We start from the raw sequence: 17837 nt of genomic DNA, 5'->3' as shown, positions 1-17837 counted from the left end.
AATTGAGCAATTATTATTATTGTAGTTTTCACCAGGATTTTTTCACACATTTGATTTTTTTTCTTCTACTAGCGAACGTTCTCGCGAGCCAGAGCTGAGAGATATTTCCTTTATTTGAAAAATGACAAGCATTACATAAATTTCTTGTATATTAAACATTAGTTTCATGTATATTTCTATCTGTCTTATGTCAGTGCTCTGTGCTTGATTTTATTACAAATTAAAGTGATGTATAAAACATAACAAGTGCTAAATTATACTACAGACAAATTGCATATTTGTAATTCAAAGCAGCACATCTAAGTGTATTACATTCATCTGAGCTCAATTCTTTTACTGATTCCAGCAGCTATAAATGCAAAAACCTCAGAACTAAAATAGGAATAAACAATACAGGTCAGATAAAATATAAAATGTTAGTTTTATATTTAAAGATTTAATTTTCAGTAGCTACATGGTCTCATATAAATGCCTTTATTGCTATGGCACAGACATGTAACAGATGGGCTCTAGGTGTGATTCAGTGTAATCTGATCTAGCTGTGGGGGTGGGGAGATTTAACAGCTGAAAAGTGTCCCCCCAAAGAAAACTAATTGTAAAGTCACAAATACAGTTGTAGAGGTTCAACTGACTATCTATCAAAAGGTGAAAACATTCAAGGGGGTGTGAACGTATTTAAAAGGGATTCCTGACATGCATCTCATCCTGCAATCTCAGTAGGTTCTGTCACCAGCTTGGAGCCGTCCCAAACGGTCTTGAACTGCTCCGGGACGGGAAACTCCCTCTGCAAAGAAAGCAAATCTAAAAGATCCAGCTGAGTTCATCAGCAAAACATAATGTCCCCACAAACCGATAAGCTTATCTCTGAGTGTGGAGCCTTCCTCCTGCTTTCTCACTCACATAGTCATCGTCTCCTGCTGGGATCAGGATGTTCATCTCAGAGCTCTTGGCGCTGACGATGTCGCACTTCAGAGCGGCTTTGCTCAGGTAGACCTGGCAGCCCTCGGTCTTGTTGATGGAAATAGTAGGAACAACTCCCAACACCTGCAGAGAGGAGGGAATAAAATCACCTGGCAGGTCACTGGTTTGTTTTAACATCTTGAAAAACTAACCGCTGTACAGTGCACCACAATATCATGAATGAATAAACAAGGCATTTATTAATTTACGTATGCCATAGTTTTAATAAAACTGGAAATGGGAAAGTTGAATAAATAATTGTTTCCATAATTATTTAAATATCAATAACTTATCAAATGAAAAATTTTATATTTAAATGTACAACTCAATAAAAAAAATATCTGAAAATATATTTTGTATAAATTGTTTTGCTCTGAGGTGAAATAAACTAAAAATAGTTAAAATTTGATTGGTTCAGCTGGACAGAAAGTTAACTAGATAAATCATCTTTTGCTATATCAGTCTTGAATCTATTCATTAACTCTGATTGGTAACGGAAGTTTAAATAAATGTAAGATGTCTTGCTGTGAGGGACTTAAAAATAAAAATAATTAAATGCATAAAAATATGTTTAAATAAAATGTATATTTGTTGTTGAGCTACTATGGCAGTATTTTAAGACATTCACACATTTCGAATGTCACTTTTTTTTTTAGATATTTATTTAAGTGTTTATTCAATTATGTCTCTTTTGGTCCATATAGTAACAAGGGTTAGAAGGACAGGGCTAAACTGGACAAATTTAAAGGTGATAATTGGCCAAATATCATCTATATAACCTGAAATAGTTCAGGTTATATATATCTTTACTAACCTGCAGCTGGATGCTTCTAGAGTTGATGATCTCTACGATCCCAACAGCATTCTCAAAAACCAGGCCGAGCTTTTTACAGTTATCTGGGGAAAGACCAAACAAGCCAAGCTTAGAGAAATTGTTAGAAGGAGTGTACAATCACAGCTCTATGTCTCGGAAGCTCACCTACGATGATGGAGTTAATTTTGCCTTTGACCTGCAGGGTGGAGTTGTTGCAGCCAAAGACGTACACCACCTGTTTCAACTCGGTCTCCTCAATCACTAAGTCGTGTTTCTGCTCAAAGTTTTCCTTCATCAAGCAAGACAAGGCACACGCATGAGAGCATGATGAATCATGGTAAAGGGGGTCAATATCAATTTAAGTTTTGCGTACCACCCTCCACTTTTTTCCCTCCAGCTCCAGCAGAGGGAGTCTTTTCTGGGCCGCTGCTTTGGGAGTGTTCGCATGCTGCGGATCTTTGGTTTTAAGCGGTGATGCTTGAGAACGAAGGTTGGGGTTCTTATGAGTCTTCTGCTCATCTGAGACATGCTTCAGACCTAGACATGTACAAATAGATCTCAGTAAATCAAATGTTCAATTTACACCAGTCATTTTATTTAAAAAGCAAAACTTGTGTATAAATTTTTATTTTTGCTAATATGTTTCTTAATAAAATTTATCTCCAAATAAATATATTAAGCTTACAGAAATGTGTCCAGCAGACATTCCTTGACACTCTCTCTATGGAGGACAATCTAACCTGGGTATTACTAAGGAGTTTGGTTGTTTACAGAGTGCAACATGAAAGGATATTGATAAAAAGTTTAGTGGAAGGAAAATCAGTGACAAAAAAGTCCAGCGTCAAGCGACAGCCTTGAAAGAACCACTGTGCAGAATAATGAACGTGACACAAAGAATACACTTTAGAACAAGTAAAGACTGGAACACAAATCAAACGCCTGAATCAGGATGTTCATTCTGATCAGTAGAGGCCAGTATTGGGTTTACCTTTAGTGATGTCCATGCCCTGGTTGAGCTGGGCAAACAAAGCTGAGTGTTGAGGTGTTGCACTGCCTTCTTGAAGCTTGGAGTCATCATCAGTGAAGTCCGGAGGAGGGCCAGGAGGAGGCGGAGGAGGGGGAGGCGGCGGACAGGGAGCACTGGGTGGCGGAGACGAGTCTAAGAGAGGAGCAATGGGACCCTGTGGGACGAAAAAAATGGTCTACATTGTGGTTGAGGAAAACTTAAAGCTGTGACATGTTTTGGAATCAGCAGCTGTAGTATTCAAATTGTCCATTTGAGGGAGTGTTGTACAGGAAATACTCTTAGTACTCTTAGTGGAGTTCTTGATAGGACAAATACTTCTTCATGACTTTTTGTCTCCCAAATGACACGATTCTCAGCTGAAAAATTTAAAGCTTAGTGACACAAAACACAATTCAAACTCAACAATTCAACCAAATAAATCTGTCCTAAATTTATTAGGCCAGGAAAAAAGAGTTGATGAGAACAACAGGTGGTCAACAAACAAAAAACAATCCCAAACTAACTAATAAAAACTGAAACCAAAAGGGAAAAATCTGATGGAGGTGAGAAAACACAAGACATGAAAAATGTCTTATGTTGGAATGTTCTGGCAGGATGTAAAGAAGACAGACTGACTAGTGGAGGTCATTAAATCAGCAATAAACTTATTGAGAGATCTATAGAGCCAGAGAGAAAAAAGGTAAAGTCTTTTTCTGGCTTAAATTATCTCATGCTGCACAGTTAACACAGACTGCAGGCCAGGACCTGGTTATCAGTAAGCCCACAGAGGACAGCTGGAACAAATATTTGGCAGCTCACTGACTCAAGTTGTAAAAAGTGCGGCACTGACAGGCGCACTAACTTGCTGGAACAGTTTGCTGCTGTGGTTTTTTATTTCAGACTTTAAGCCCCAACTCCGGCCCTCTTTCTTTGCGCTGTTGTGCTGCGGCCGGACCGTACGTACATGTGTCTGCATGTGAGAGAATGGCTCTGTCACTAAACCCGTAAATGAGCGGCAGATGGCAGCTGTGCCGACCAGCAAGCAGCCCTGCAGTTTAGGTTACGGCACAGGCAGCGAATGCACACAGGCCCCTTTTGTCGAGGCTCCTCTGTGAAGAAATCCTCCATTCAAGTAAACCCTGAGGACCACCTGTTAGAGCAGCACACTTCCCTGCTTGTGCACGCACACACAGCAGCTCTGTCGTCTGACAGCAGGAGCAGCAGCTGACACAAACAGCCTCTCAGGTTTCCGCGTACAGAAAGCACATGTGGTCACAGTTGTTCAGCATCACACAGATATTTATCCTCTCATTAAAGTAGAAGAATATGATTTTTAGCGCAAACATGGAGAAGCAGCTGTCCCTAAAACTCAGCGATGCACCTGGGTTTATTGAGGCTGATTAGCCCAGAGAGAAATGCATGCGGAACAAAGACACACTGTGGTTTTAGCGGGAGCCATAAGAAATTTCTTGGCCTGAAGTTTCGTCATGTTGGAGAACTTTGTAAATTCTGGAGACAGATTTGAAAACCTCCACAAAATATGGCGACTGTTTCAAATTAGAAGTCGACTGGCTGATTTTTTGGCTGATATTTGTGCCTTTCTTTTCTCGTATTGGAATTGGCCGATACTTGCATGCATTCGCTGATCCATTAGCCATGTTTTGAGATCACATAATCAGATTAATTTAAGATGATGCAGTAAATGAGATGCTCAAAGCTTGAGATGTTTTACCTTAGTTCCTTTTTGTTCACTAAGATTAAATTACACACAGTCTGACTCTGTATTTGGTGATTTCAGAAGAAAGTTTGTTGCCATGAATTTTATTCAGGCACACCGGAGTGAAGGGGGCGAGTACACTTGAAAGCCACACTTTTCTGTCTTTTATGTTAAAGAAATTTAGAGAATCGTGTATTATTTTCCTACCACTTTGTTATTATGCACCACTGTTTGTTGGTATATTGCAAGAATTCCTTAAAGTTTGTAGTTTTAAAATGAGAAAATGCAAAAAGAAAAAAAGGTTTGAGTATACTTATTAATTTGAACCAGAAAAAGGTCAAATTATCAACTGAGGAGTTCCTGAGCAGACGCTTCCAAAACCAGGAGTGTGTGTGGGAGTGGACGGTGTTTTGAGAGCCCTGCAGAGACCTGTGATGTGCAGCCACTGAGGAGAAGTTCATTCATTCATTCATGCTCTCTGCAGTGGTTTATGTAACCCCTGCTGCCATATCTCTAAAAATGGAAATGTTTGCAAGAAAAAAAGAAGAAAAAGGAAAACCTAGCTGGTTTAAAAATATCAGAGCAGAACCACAGCTGAGATAACACACCAGTGATTTTCTTCTGCTTACCAGCACATGTTGGAAAAGACAACAGAATTAATTGAGATTGTTGTAATTACAAAAGAATCCGACTCACAGTCTTGCTCCACACCAGCCCTGTGGTGTGGTGCTGCTTGATGAAGGACTGCATCTCGGTCCAGATCGACAGGTAGGCGTGTACCCAGTCCACATGACGTCTGTCGCTGGGAGAACAGAGAGCGCGAGGGACAGAGGAGACCAACGGGACAGACAAAACAGGAAGAAGGAGGAAGAGTAGAGCAAAAATAAACTAAGTAGAGCAAAAATAAACTAAAAGGGAACAACTAGGAATGGACCAGATCTCATAGAACTATAAAACGTTTGCTGGAAATGAATGATCATTGAAAGTAGCTTTAAAACATTTTTGAACAAAACACTTTTAGAGGAAGAGAATATGCCACATAATAATAATAATAACTCATCTAACTTCAGCTACCTACCGACTAAAAGTGATATATAAATCTAATGTCATTTTTTAAAAAATGGAAAAACAAAAGAAGGCACTTAACGATAAAGTAGCTATTTGCCCAAATAGTCAGAAAAGCAATTGAACAGTAGAAAACATCTCATGTGACAAACAAAGCTGGACAAGGGACTCATATTTACTGCTAGCAGGTGCAGCAAAACAGAAGGATAATAAAACTAATTGTAATGCTCACTGGTCAAGAACTACAGCAAAGAATGGCATCTCGGGTTTGCCAAGTCCACATAACATCTTCATATTGACCCATTAGGTACAGCCAACGACATATCCTGTGAGTTTGTTTCTCTCCAAAAAACTGTGGAACATTTTTTAGAGCGAAGGGATTCATTAACTCTTTGAAACACGAGGAAATTTTGCATAAAACTGCCAAAGCTGAGAATGGGTTACCACTGGGTCTTCTGTTGGGATAATAATGACAAACCAACACAGAAATGGTTCACTTGACAAAAAAAAACAAAACAAAAAAAAACAACCTTCTTATGTAAATCCTATTTAAAGATTATCAAACATCACTTTCTCTTTACGCACCAACCTTTTAAAATATTAAAGAACACAATAAAGTCCTGTCCTCATCAGAAAGTAGTGTCAATATTATCATTACTTCTGAAGCATACTTACGTTTCCTTGTAGTCCTTCAGCACTCTGTTGGTGTAGAAGGTTGCTGCATCGTTCATCTCCTTCACGTACGGACCTGGTTTCTGACTCTGGGACGGGAACAGAAAAGATGCGCTCTCATGAGAAAGTCTTTCCTCATCCTGGCAGAGACACAAACGCCTCGCCTCCACTGCAGATTTGTCTCCATCTGAGGGGTAAAAGCTGAGAAGTTCACTCTGATATTTGAAAGTTCAGTATGCTTTTGATAAATTTGGGGAAGGTGCCTTCATGATTAACACAGATCAGAGTCAGCTTTAAGGTCCTATAGAGAGGCAGCTGTGATCTGGATAAAAATGACATTTATTTGGAAATGCTGAGACCATTTCCAAGCCCGTCTATTGAGGGGAAATAGAAACCCTGCAAATAAGGCCTTTTGAAATGCATCTCAACTCTAGACTTTATTTCTTTTACAATTATTTCATATTTTCTTAAATCCAGATAAACAGTTATCAGTAGGTGTGGGCATACACACCTGCTTTTGTGTATACTTTTATTATTATAAAAAATATTGTGATTAAACTTCATGTCGTCCACCCCTAGCTCTCCTGATCAGATTTTACTTCATTATATTCTCGTTTCGTACCACTGCCACCCAGCCCAGTGCGGGAATGCTCTCGCTGACGGCCGACAGGTGGTTGAAGAGCGAGCTGCCTCGGTTTCGCTCCCTGAAGTTCTGGATCTCCTGGATGTGATCGGAAATTGGCTTCAGGAGGTCTTGGAGCTCCATCTGCAAAAGCAAACATTGGTAAATTAACAGAATAGCAGCAAAAGAGGAAGAAAATATTCAAAAGGACGTCGACATGGGGTCTCTTTGGATTGATAGTTTACAGAAATGCTTCAGATGATTTTCATCTGCCCTCCTCCACCCGTCCACACACTAAACGAGCTCTTAGAACAGGGTCTAATTTTATGACATTTTTTCCACTGGATCTTCCAGATCTTAGCTTCAGCTTAGCGTGCCTCCCAGCTCTTATCCACCTTTCCCCATCGCTCCTTTTCTTTCCGACATTCCTCCGTCCATGGGGAGATCCCTCTGGCCTTGTAAGGCGTCCAGCTCCTCCAGTGTTTACAGTTTACCAATCAAACATCTCCCACCCTGAACCCAGAGCTGTATGAAATATATACTGTTAATAAGCTGCAGCCAGAGACTAAAAGAGTTTCCTTTTAAGCTTCTGTGTGATGGAAATCAAAGAAATACTGACCATGGTGAGCAAGTTTCAAGAATTTCCTGCATGCCTGAGTGCACAGCAACAAAACCAAATAACACTGGATAAGGTGGAAAAAGCCAGAGTGAGATTTTCTCTTTGTAAATTCCTTCCCAGAACCATGTTCCTTGAAACTGTATTTGCCACTCGACTTTTGTCACAATGTAATAGTATTTTGTAAAGGTAATCACACCTCTTGGATGTTCAAAATACTTGACAGAAAGTATTTTGAACTACCTGTCAAGTTCAAACTAGGAGAAAATTGTCAGGTGAAACTACAATCATACAATTGAAACTATGGTTTCCATTGTAGCAAGATAAAAAAAAGTATGGAATCAGTATGAGGTGAGAAAAAAATTAATCAGAAATGTATTTTAACTGCAAGAGCAGCAGAGACCCACATCGCATGAGGGAGAATCAACTTTGGTCAAAAAAGGCCAGCTACGGTCTATGCAGACCCCACACATCCTGGACACAAACTGTTCAGACTTTCATCTTCAGGCTGGTGCTACAAAGAAACAAAAGAAACAGCTGCCACAGAAACAGACCATTTGTCTGCTTAACACAGTGAATAATTGAAAGAAAAATGCATATTTTCACCTTCACAATCCTTTTTTTCCTCCAAAGGCTGCAGATATATGTATATATATAGTTCCTATTTATCCCCATTTCATTTCATCTAAAGCTCATGCATTCATAATTTGTAAATGTACGCTGTCAGTGCTTGATTTTGAAGTCAAATTCCTCGCATGTGCACACAATCAATCAAAACATAAAAGCTGATTTTGATTGTGTTTCTGAAAAGTGTTTTAAAAGTTCATTTCATTTCAGTATGAGGAAATGCAGACAAGTTTAAACTGGGATGGAGACTTAGTTCAAAAACTGAGCTATAGTGAAATGGTGAAAATCAAAGCATTAATATCTGTTAGAATATTAGAAATATATTAATAAGCAGACATACATCCTATCAATTAAAGTGAGCCTATAAAGCAAATTAACTGAGCCGTATGTCTTAATATTAAAACACTGGATCAGAATAGGCTTCATCCTGTTACAGGGATTTAAACTGTCTGTCTGTGTGTGTGAACATCCTAGACCCGCAACGTGTAGAAACAAGCCTAGTCACGTTAACCGGCCAACCTGAGGTCACGCTGCTTTCTTTGCCTTCCTTTCTCTGTGTTTCACTCAGACTCTCTATCTCTCGCACTGACTACAGGCTCAAATATAGAACATGTCCATAAAAAGTCAGAGCACAACAGCGCAGCGCAGGAGAGAAAGGCCAGAACTTTGTGAAATGCGTGTGTGTGTGTGTGTGTGTGTGTGTGTGTGTGTGTGCGTGTGTGTGTGTGTGTTGTGTGTGTGTGTGTGTGTGTGTGTGTGTGTGTGTGTGTGTGTGTGTGTGTGTGTGTGTGTGTTTGAAAGAGAAAGGGTGAAAGAAAGTAGAGGGGGTATTGCCCAGATTTATTTATCACTGTTTTACAGCTGCACTGGACACTGCAGCTAAATAAATGTATGGTGAGGAGGTTTTATTTCTGAGAGTGGGAGGTTTGTGATTTTACCCAGGGAATCTGGGAGGTTTTAGTCTCGACTGTGCACAGAAAGCATTGCTACTTCGACCTCTCCCAGCTAATATATGCCATTTCATAAAAAAGACACCAGTGTTTTACCCTATCCTGCTGAAAAATACAAGTTTATTAAAATAGCATAACTTCTCACCAACAGGGTCTAATTTTGTAAGACATTTTTATATGTCTTATGAAATCAGACTTATAAAATCTTATAAGATCTCTAAACAGATTCTATATTTTTAGGCATTTTATATGACAGAACCATGCAAAGCATTGCATAATTTCAAAAAAGAAGAAAAATGCTAAATGGATTTCTATCTTACACACAGCAGTTTTTTGCTTGAAATCTTTCAGTACGTCTCTACTAGGGAATATGCTAAATGTTGCCATTCTTTATGTTATTGCTTAAACTCAGATTTATTGGAGAGAATCACTGAATGTTAGTGTTCAAGTCTCGTCAATTGAAGCAGAGGAGTAGTTAGCAGGAAAAACTGAAACATCACAAGGAAAATAACAAGTAATAATACAGGAGGAACAATGAGAACTTATGAGCATATTTACTGAGAGGTGTAAATTACAAAGCAACCAGGAGATTAATCAGTGGAAAACAGAAACAGGCAGGCAGAGGAGAAAACTGGTGACCTGAGGGAAGGTGAATGATAAATACAGAGAACTGTACTGGAACTAGAGGAGTAAACAAACCAGAGGAGAAAAATGACACCAATCAAAGAGAAAACAATAAATTAAATAAGCAAGCAAAATGGAGGGAGCTAATATGGCAAAACTGAATAAAGACAATAAATAAACACAGTCGTCTTTTACTAGACACAAAATCAACCACCTTCCATGAGCTGAAGAAAAGAGGACACAAAAGAAGGCCAGGATGATCAAGAGAGGCAGCTGGTGTATCTTTCAAAAGTCAAAGAAAACTTTGTGGCAGATTTTACATGCCTGAAGTGAAACTCAAAATAAATGTTGTCATTTCTGCCTCTTCCGCCCTCTCTTCGTGAAACCCAAACAACTTCCTTGTTTGCTTTCCGGGCTCTGCCTGAAAGCTTTTTCTCTCTCCCTCTTAGCCAATGGCCTGACAGGTTGGAAGTGCTCACTTCCTGGTGGACCCTCTGACACCAGCACACAGCACACAAACAGCACAGTCCAGAGGGATGATATCACTATCACTTCTTTCATACACGGCTTTCTGTCACAACCCTCTTTTTCTTCTGCCGTTTGGCATTTTGGGAATGTGTTGCATTAGCAGTTTTCCTGGTCAAAGAGCAGAATAATCCCTCTGCATGGGCCTGGTCTGCTGGGGGAACACAGGCTCTCTCTCACGCAGGACCGAGACACTGATCTCCAGAACCGTACTGCCGCTGTTTGCTACAGAGCCTTACAGAGCAAATGGAAATATTTTCCTGTAGCTCAGTGGATCAACGTTCTTGGATTTGCAGCATCACTGGTATGCATGCTGAAGGTGTTTTGTTTGACTTTGCTTTCAGTGAAAAGCTGAGAGAGGGTCTAATCACGGGTCTGCTCAGCCCTAATGGAGGAATCGTCACGCTTTTGAATGCATGCAGCAGCATGAAGTTGCGTAAAACAGAGAGTTGTGCTGCAGGTGCTACATAACCATAACTCTGCACTGCAGGTGCTCTCCATCGGGGAGGTTTATTTTTCATCGCTCACACCTGAACATCATGGTGGAGCTTAATTTGGGTTTTCTGACAGGACGCCAGTACAGAAATTGTGGCGTTATTTTGATCTGTGCAGCCATGTTTGTTTGGAGGATCAATAACCTCATCCAGTTTCTTATACCTCAGTTTGGAATAAAATAATGAGATGTTGTAAAAACATAAATAAGAACTTTATTTGTCAAAAAGAGAACATGTTTTTAAGTTTTATGACTCTTCTGGTTTGTTAAAATGCTGTGGGTGAGGACATAAAATCTACTAAAGCTGTCAGTAATTCATGATTTACAGCTTTATTAACATCATGTTGTTTCCACATTAACTGATCAGCACAGATTTGTTGAATCCCATAAATGGAACTTACCCTTTGATCATTTCTGCAGACAAATCCAGACTGTTTCTTTGCTAATTAACATCCAAAGTGATCACCGCCCTGTTTCAGAGTTTCTCTGCATTTATAGTTGCATGTTTTGGTGTGAAAACATTGAGCTGATTTACCTGTGCCGGTGCCTGGTGCGTGGAAGCCATCTGAAGAAACGTTCTCTGAGTCTGCAGCGCCTCATTCACCATCTCGGCCTGCAAAATTGGAAAGATTAACACAGATTTTGACTGAAAACATATTTTTGCCAACCTATTGGCAGTATCATTGCGAGATTGTTATTGTGAAACCAGCCAGCACACACACCCACACACAGATTGGGGTTATTTCCAGCCATGTGAATCCTGTGTGTGTTTGAGACCTCAAGTCATGGGCCAGAGGAACCACCAGGGAACTTTTCTCCATATAAGGGGCTCTGAAATCTTAAAAAAAAAAAAAACTGCCTCGGGTTCTCAGTTACACTCACACACAGATCCCTCCTCCACTCAGACCAGTGATGAGACACAGAGATAGAAACAAAAATAAGTGCATTGAAAATACAGGCATCCATCATTCCTCAGTTCTGAAGCCCTCTCTGTTGTGTTGCGTGATTTTAAGATCTGCAGACTTAAAAAGTTTAAACTACCAGTTATAGTTAAAACGTGGGGTCAAAGTTCTGCTTTTCTTTCTATAGGTTTTGGAGAGAAAAGAAAGTTGTTGCCATTGTGCAGAAATGTGAAGACCACAGACCTCCCACACACACGTCTGGACTCTTCAGCTGTCCAGACGTGTGTGTGTCTTTCAAAGAGCGGGATCTGGAGAGGAGCAGTCCTCACTGTTTACACACTGCTGTCCAGGGAAATGAGAACTGAACCCACTCCACTTCACACAACAGTGATTTGCTTAGATTGGAGCCACTCTTTTTTTGTTTGGCTTTGATGGTCTAACTTTTATTAAAGCGGCTCAAGATAAGATTTCAATTAAAGATTCTTTCCTAACATTTGAACAAATACTCCTTGTGTGCTGTGTATAAACACTTCCACATTAATGAGATCACTTTAGATACATTTTAGTCCATGAGAAAGCAAAAAGGATTTCTTCTTCCAGCTCAGTTTTAACTGCAGCTGCTGCTTAAAACTGAGTATTATAAAAACCTTTCAAATGTTCATCTCCAGCCTCCTCATAGGCAACGACTGTGAAAACACAGAAACTCTCACAAGCTAACATAAAGGAAGAAAAGCAAACTGATCAAATTTATGTTTATTAATGTATTATGTAAGGTCAAAAGGACAAAATTAAATAAATAAATACATAATTAAGTCATTAATTAAATGTGCCATGAAATAAATAAGTGGTCAGTTAAATGTTAAGCTTCACTTTAATGACACATTGAGTGTCTTAAATAAATTATTTCAACATTTGATTAAATATTTATTTATTTTGTGGTACATTCATGTCTAAATGTCTCATGTGTTTATGAGACATTTGGTAAAATTATTTTCAAAACTATCCAAAGACAGAGCCAGAAAAAAAAGAGAGCTGTGAAGCCGAAGCAAGCTTTTATATTTTGGATTTCGTCTCCAGACAATCTTTTGGATTTTCTTTAGAATATTTTAGAATATTTTCACAAAAACATTTGCAAAATATTCTAAATCACATTTCAACAGAAAAGGGAGCGCTCCGAGTAGGCTTCATTGTGACCAAAGTTAACTATAATGTGTCCTGCAATACTGTTTTTATACTGTTTTGTGAAAACAGTACAAAAACTGCAAAATCTGGAGAGGAGCTCCAGAATTATCTGCAAAATCTGCTTGTAATTGATCAGTTCCTTGTGACGACTCCTCTTCCAGAAACCGACAAACGTTGATGACATGGACAGAACATGCAGATGGTTATTTGCATATATTTTGTATTTCAAATACAGATCAAAACACTTTTGTTACAGAAAGTGATTATCCTGTTACATTCATTTATTACAATTTTTTAAATTTAAAATTCTGTTCTTTTTCAAATTGATGTTATAGGCTAAAAGTTAGAAAATTCTTATACTATAAATAACAGCGGTTATTTGTTGTCCTGTTTAAATAAAGAGACTTACATGTTTCTCCACTTCACTTCCTATAGCTCTGCTGCACTTCAGATAATCTGACAGTGGACCTTTCAGCAGAACGTCAAAGACCTCCACACTCGGACCTGAAAGCGCATACACAGAAATCCTCTATTCATTTCCCCATTGTGGCTACAGAACAGCAGGGAAACATTTCAACAAATGTTTTTAAGCGCCGACTCACCTCCATCTACACCATTGACACAGTTCCCATTGAGCATGTTGCTGGACGCCTGCATTGTGACGGATATTTCCTCCATGCGAGTCACAGCCCGCTCCAACCGCTGCATTAAATCCTCCATTGTGACTATCCTGGAAACAAAAACAGAAATGAGTTATTTTAGTGAACTAGACATCACTGGAAGATGTTCTGAAACTATGCTTTTACTCTGATTTTCACAATGACTTCATTGTGGGAAGTGCAGCTTGTTGAATATTAAGACAGTTGGTGTTTAAGTTGTTTGGCTTTGATGCAGCGTTCACAGGTTTTGACCTTAAACACACAAATCCATCATACAACTGAGTTGAAGAGACAAGAAGACTTAAAAAGACGGCAAGAGTCCAAAATGAGAAAACATTTTTATGATCAGTGCATCGCAATAATATTCATATTCATTCGTGTTAGATGTAAAATTTGGATTCTATTTGATAGACTGACACAAAATGGAGAATAATTGTGAAGATGAAGGATAATGATACATGGTTTTTGAGCCACTTAAGCTTTTCTAGTCCAATTTTATTATTACTAATACTTTATGTTGATCTACAAAAAAAAAAAAAAAAATCCCAATGAATTACATCAGTCATCAACTTTATAAATTAATGACCTAGATCTTTTTTTTTATCACAAAAGAAAACCACAGTTTCTTTCCAAGAGATAATTAGGGAGAATAATAATAATAATAATAATAATAATAATAATAATAATAATAATAATAATAATAATAATAATAATAAAGATTTAGGCCATAACTTTAAGAAATTGGTGATATTGAAGTTTGTGGTTGTGACAAAATGTAACACGATTTAAGGGTTATAAATGTATTAGTACAGCACTGCACAGTTAGATGTATAAAAACTTAATCAAAATCTCAGACTGATTACATTTCATACTTACTAAAACAGATATTTTGCTTAAGTTTTGAGCTGAACTGTTATCCAAACTTAGCTAATCCGTTTTAACACTGCCCAGCCGTACGGCTCATCCTGAGACAATGCAGGCCTGCTTCCAATATTTATTAGTCAGCCAAAAGGGGAATTCGATCCAGCTATCCACTGCATGTTTATGCAAACTACTGCTGGGTAACACACACTCTCCAATCTGACACCTGCCACCTTCAACACACATTACAATACAGTGATATTTCTAGTTTACAGAAAGAATTTTAAAAACACACAAAAGGAGTGTACCAGGTTTAATAATGTCCCCTGTTTGTTAATTTCTGCTCATGATTATGGACCATGAGCAGCAAACATGCCCTGATGGAGGTGGTTGAGAAGTCTCCCAGCAGTGACAGATGCCTGTCCTGAGACTCAGATGTTATTTCTGCTTTGCGGGCAGCCGCAACATGAACTCCTGAAACCTGGAGCGCTCCTGCTAGGATTACTACATCGACTACTGATGGAAACTGAGGAAAACACAAGGAGCCAGGGGAAACAGATTCATCTCAACTCAACTTCACACCACCTGTGAGGTTACATTTTTCAGGAGGGATATTATAAACTGAACACAAAGTAGGAAACACGAATTCACAAGGCTTTCCAAAAAAATATTTTTTTTATTTATGTCTACTATTGGTTTTCTTTTTTCTTTTTTTCTAAGCCTAACTTTAAATTATATAGGCACATAAAGAGCAAAAGAATATTTTGGATATGTCACATAGGTTAAGCTATAATAGGTTACTAGCTTAACCTGTTATAAAAACCACAATTTGGCAGAAACAAATAAAATTTCAGCTTCAGTAGATATTTATACCTTCGACATATGCATGAAGTTTTTCCTGCAATACACGATAAACTGAAAGATGGTGAACCTCTCCGCTCTTCGATCTTTGTATCATTTTTTCTTTCTCTAAAGCAAATTATTTATAGGTGCATTTAATCAGCAAAGGATTGTTTTATTTAATCACACTCATCCTTTATCCATTTTCTAAAATCCACTTGTCCTTGCAGGGTCAGAGGGCAACATAGAGACAAACAGGACAGACAACCATGTACACTCATCCCCACATAACAGCAATTTAAAGAGGCCAATTCACCTAACAGTCATGGTTTTGGACTGTGGGAGTTTCCAGAAAGAATCCACACATGCACAGGTAGAACATGCAAAATCCATGCACAAAGACCTCAAATAATATTCTGAACCCAGGACCTTCTTGCTGCAGTGCTACCAACTGTGGCACCATGCAGCCCCACACATCCATTGATAGGACTTCAGAGTAGATCTCTATTCATTTGATTATTTTTTTAAAATGTCTACTGCATAATTGACATGGTCAGATACAAGAAGTGCACAGAAAATAAGATAACACAAAAGAAAAGTCAGACCTTAAGAAAGCTTAGAAAACCTCTGACCAGTTTCAAAACAGTTCACAAGAGTCTGGCTCTCCATGCTTAAAGAAACTGGAATAATTAAAAACTTTTCACAGTATTTTGCAGCATATTATTGGAATAATTTACTAGCAGAAAACTTTTTAACATCTACAAACCAGAAGTTGGCAAGAAAGCCTCTGATAATGGACTACTTTGATTGCATTTCACCGATTATTTGACTGTTTTTATGAATCCAATGGAACTGACAGATTCATTTAAGTTATATTTTTCTGTCATGAAGGAATACATTTTTGATGTTGGTATGGTCTAGTCAAAGCCTGGGCCTAATTTTGATTAAGAATCTGTGATTACCGATCATCAGTCATCTGAAATGACGATCGCCCATGTAAAAAACAATCTTTACAAGTCTCCCATTTTACACTGATAATTTAAAAACAGTACATTGATGCTAAAATTACATACGTGTGAAATTGTTAATGACTGACTGATGATTCTCAGTAATCTAAGAATCTAGATCATATAAAGATTGAGTTTCAGTGTCTACATGTTTATAGCTGGTACAGGCATACTTCAATAGACCTGCAGCTCCAAAGCATGCCACACTTTTAAGATTTTTATTAGTCAAAAAATATTAAAATGTGACCTTTTCTTTAAATTGTACACTATTGAGTGATTAAGTTTGTGGTTGTAATTTGACAAAATGTGGGAAAATGGATGGAGTACAGAATCTGTGTGTTTCTGTTTCCTACTGCTGGTCAAACTTTGCACAAGCAAAAAATATCCAGCATCTGAACTGGTCTTGTTGTCAGTCGGCCAAATTCTCCATGGTGATATGAAGACTCCTGCAGTTGTGCTTTTGTTTGCTTTCATGTGGTCTTCAATATTAATGAAATCCCCCAACAATCAGCTTTTTTCTTCTTTTTCTTTCTTCTTTTTTTGGCTTGTTCCAGAAAAATTATGAAGCAAATAAGAAAATGTTGCAGTCAAATCGATTCTCTTGCGGTACGTTTTTAAAACTACACTTGTTCTCAGAGGTGTGTTTTGATGTCCACAGTGTAAAGATGGAAAAATCAACAGCTGGGAAAGCAACACGTGGTCCTGAAGGATTTCAGCTTGTGGATCCTGTGCCCTGGTATCTGATCTTTGGGGCTATATTGGGCCACAGCCTGCCGTTTGTTGCAATGGACCCACTGCAGGCCTCGGAGTGCTGGGCTGCACTTCCTGAGACAATAAGCTGCTGAACTAGGTAGGAAAACCCTGAAGTCTATGCAGACAATATTAATAATAAATCACAAATAAAATTCTGAACATGTGCGGTGAATGATATTCCCGTAATATTTCATAGGTGGCACAGAAAAAACTCCTGCATAGAAAGACAAAATACAAGAAAAAACAAGTGCAAGACAAAACTAAAGTAGATTTAATTTCAAATGCATGAAATCATTGTGAAGACAATTCAAAACAAAACTAATGTTGAATCTGTGTTTTGTTCTTTGAGTCAGACATCAGCTCATTTATTTCTCATCAGTTTGTGAGGTTTCATAGACCTCAGATTAGAAAACAATGAAGCTCCCAGATTGGCGCAAACCTAACTGAGATTTGATTCTCTGAAATCGCATCGGTGTTATTATTGTGTTGCTTGTAACATTACAAAAGGTGATCCTGACTTTCACTGCTTAGTCATGTCATAAAATCACCTCCATAGTGATTAAAATACACCCACACCGCAGGGGGAATGGGAAAAAAACACGGAGCAGTGAAGATGTTTGACCATTTGCTCTGGGACGCGCACATCTCCACCCACCAGTACGCAGGACCCTCTGCTCCTCCCTGTCACTGGATAAAGTCTACCTAAAACATCCTATAGAAACACCTTACCTCCCTCCTTTGCTCCTCAGTAAGTTTCTGCCGTCGTCTTGAGTTGGGTTTGTTAGTATTCCCGTCCGGTTTGTTCTGGGCTGTGCGCCTTCACCATGCGGTCCGGTGCGTCCTCCCCTCTCGGCTGCGCGCAGCAGCAGCAGCAGCAAGGAGCTCCGGTCGCACTCTTCCGGGATGTCCTAATTAAGCAACACGGTGAACCCGAGAACCTCA

General features: G+C 38.7%; 1 protein-coding gene across 1 annotated transcript; it reads right to left on the bottom strand.

Moving 5' to 3' along the window:
* Positions 1 to 95: 95 nt before the first annotated feature.
* Positions 96 to 17837, bottom strand: cap2 (cyclase associated actin cytoskeleton regulatory protein 2). The gene is made up of 13 exons (XM_055054065.1): positions 17625 to 17837; positions 13378 to 13505; positions 13185 to 13279; positions 11227 to 11304; positions 6857 to 7000; positions 6238 to 6323; positions 5194 to 5299; positions 2763 to 2955; positions 2148 to 2311; positions 1940 to 2063; positions 1775 to 1857; positions 901 to 1044; positions 96 to 784 (listed from the first exon to the last, which is right to left on the bottom strand). The coding sequence occupies exons 2-13, from the start codon at positions 13493 to 13495 to the stop codon at positions 701 to 703; spliced, it is 1419 nt and encodes a 472-aa protein (XP_054910040.1). The 5' UTR covers positions 13496 to 13505; positions 17625 to 17837; the 3' UTR covers positions 96 to 700.

The sequence above is a fragment of the Poeciliopsis prolifica genome, unplaced genomic scaffold, assembly GCF_027474105.1.
Source record: "Poeciliopsis prolifica strain line A6 unplaced genomic scaffold, Auburn_PproV2 SCAFFOLD038, whole genome shotgun sequence".
Lineage (NCBI taxonomy): Eukaryota > Metazoa > Chordata > Actinopteri > Cyprinodontiformes > Poeciliidae > Poeciliopsis > Poeciliopsis prolifica.
The sequence above is the reverse complement of the archived record's forward strand: the minus strand, read 5'-3'. Positions and strand labels throughout refer to the sequence as shown.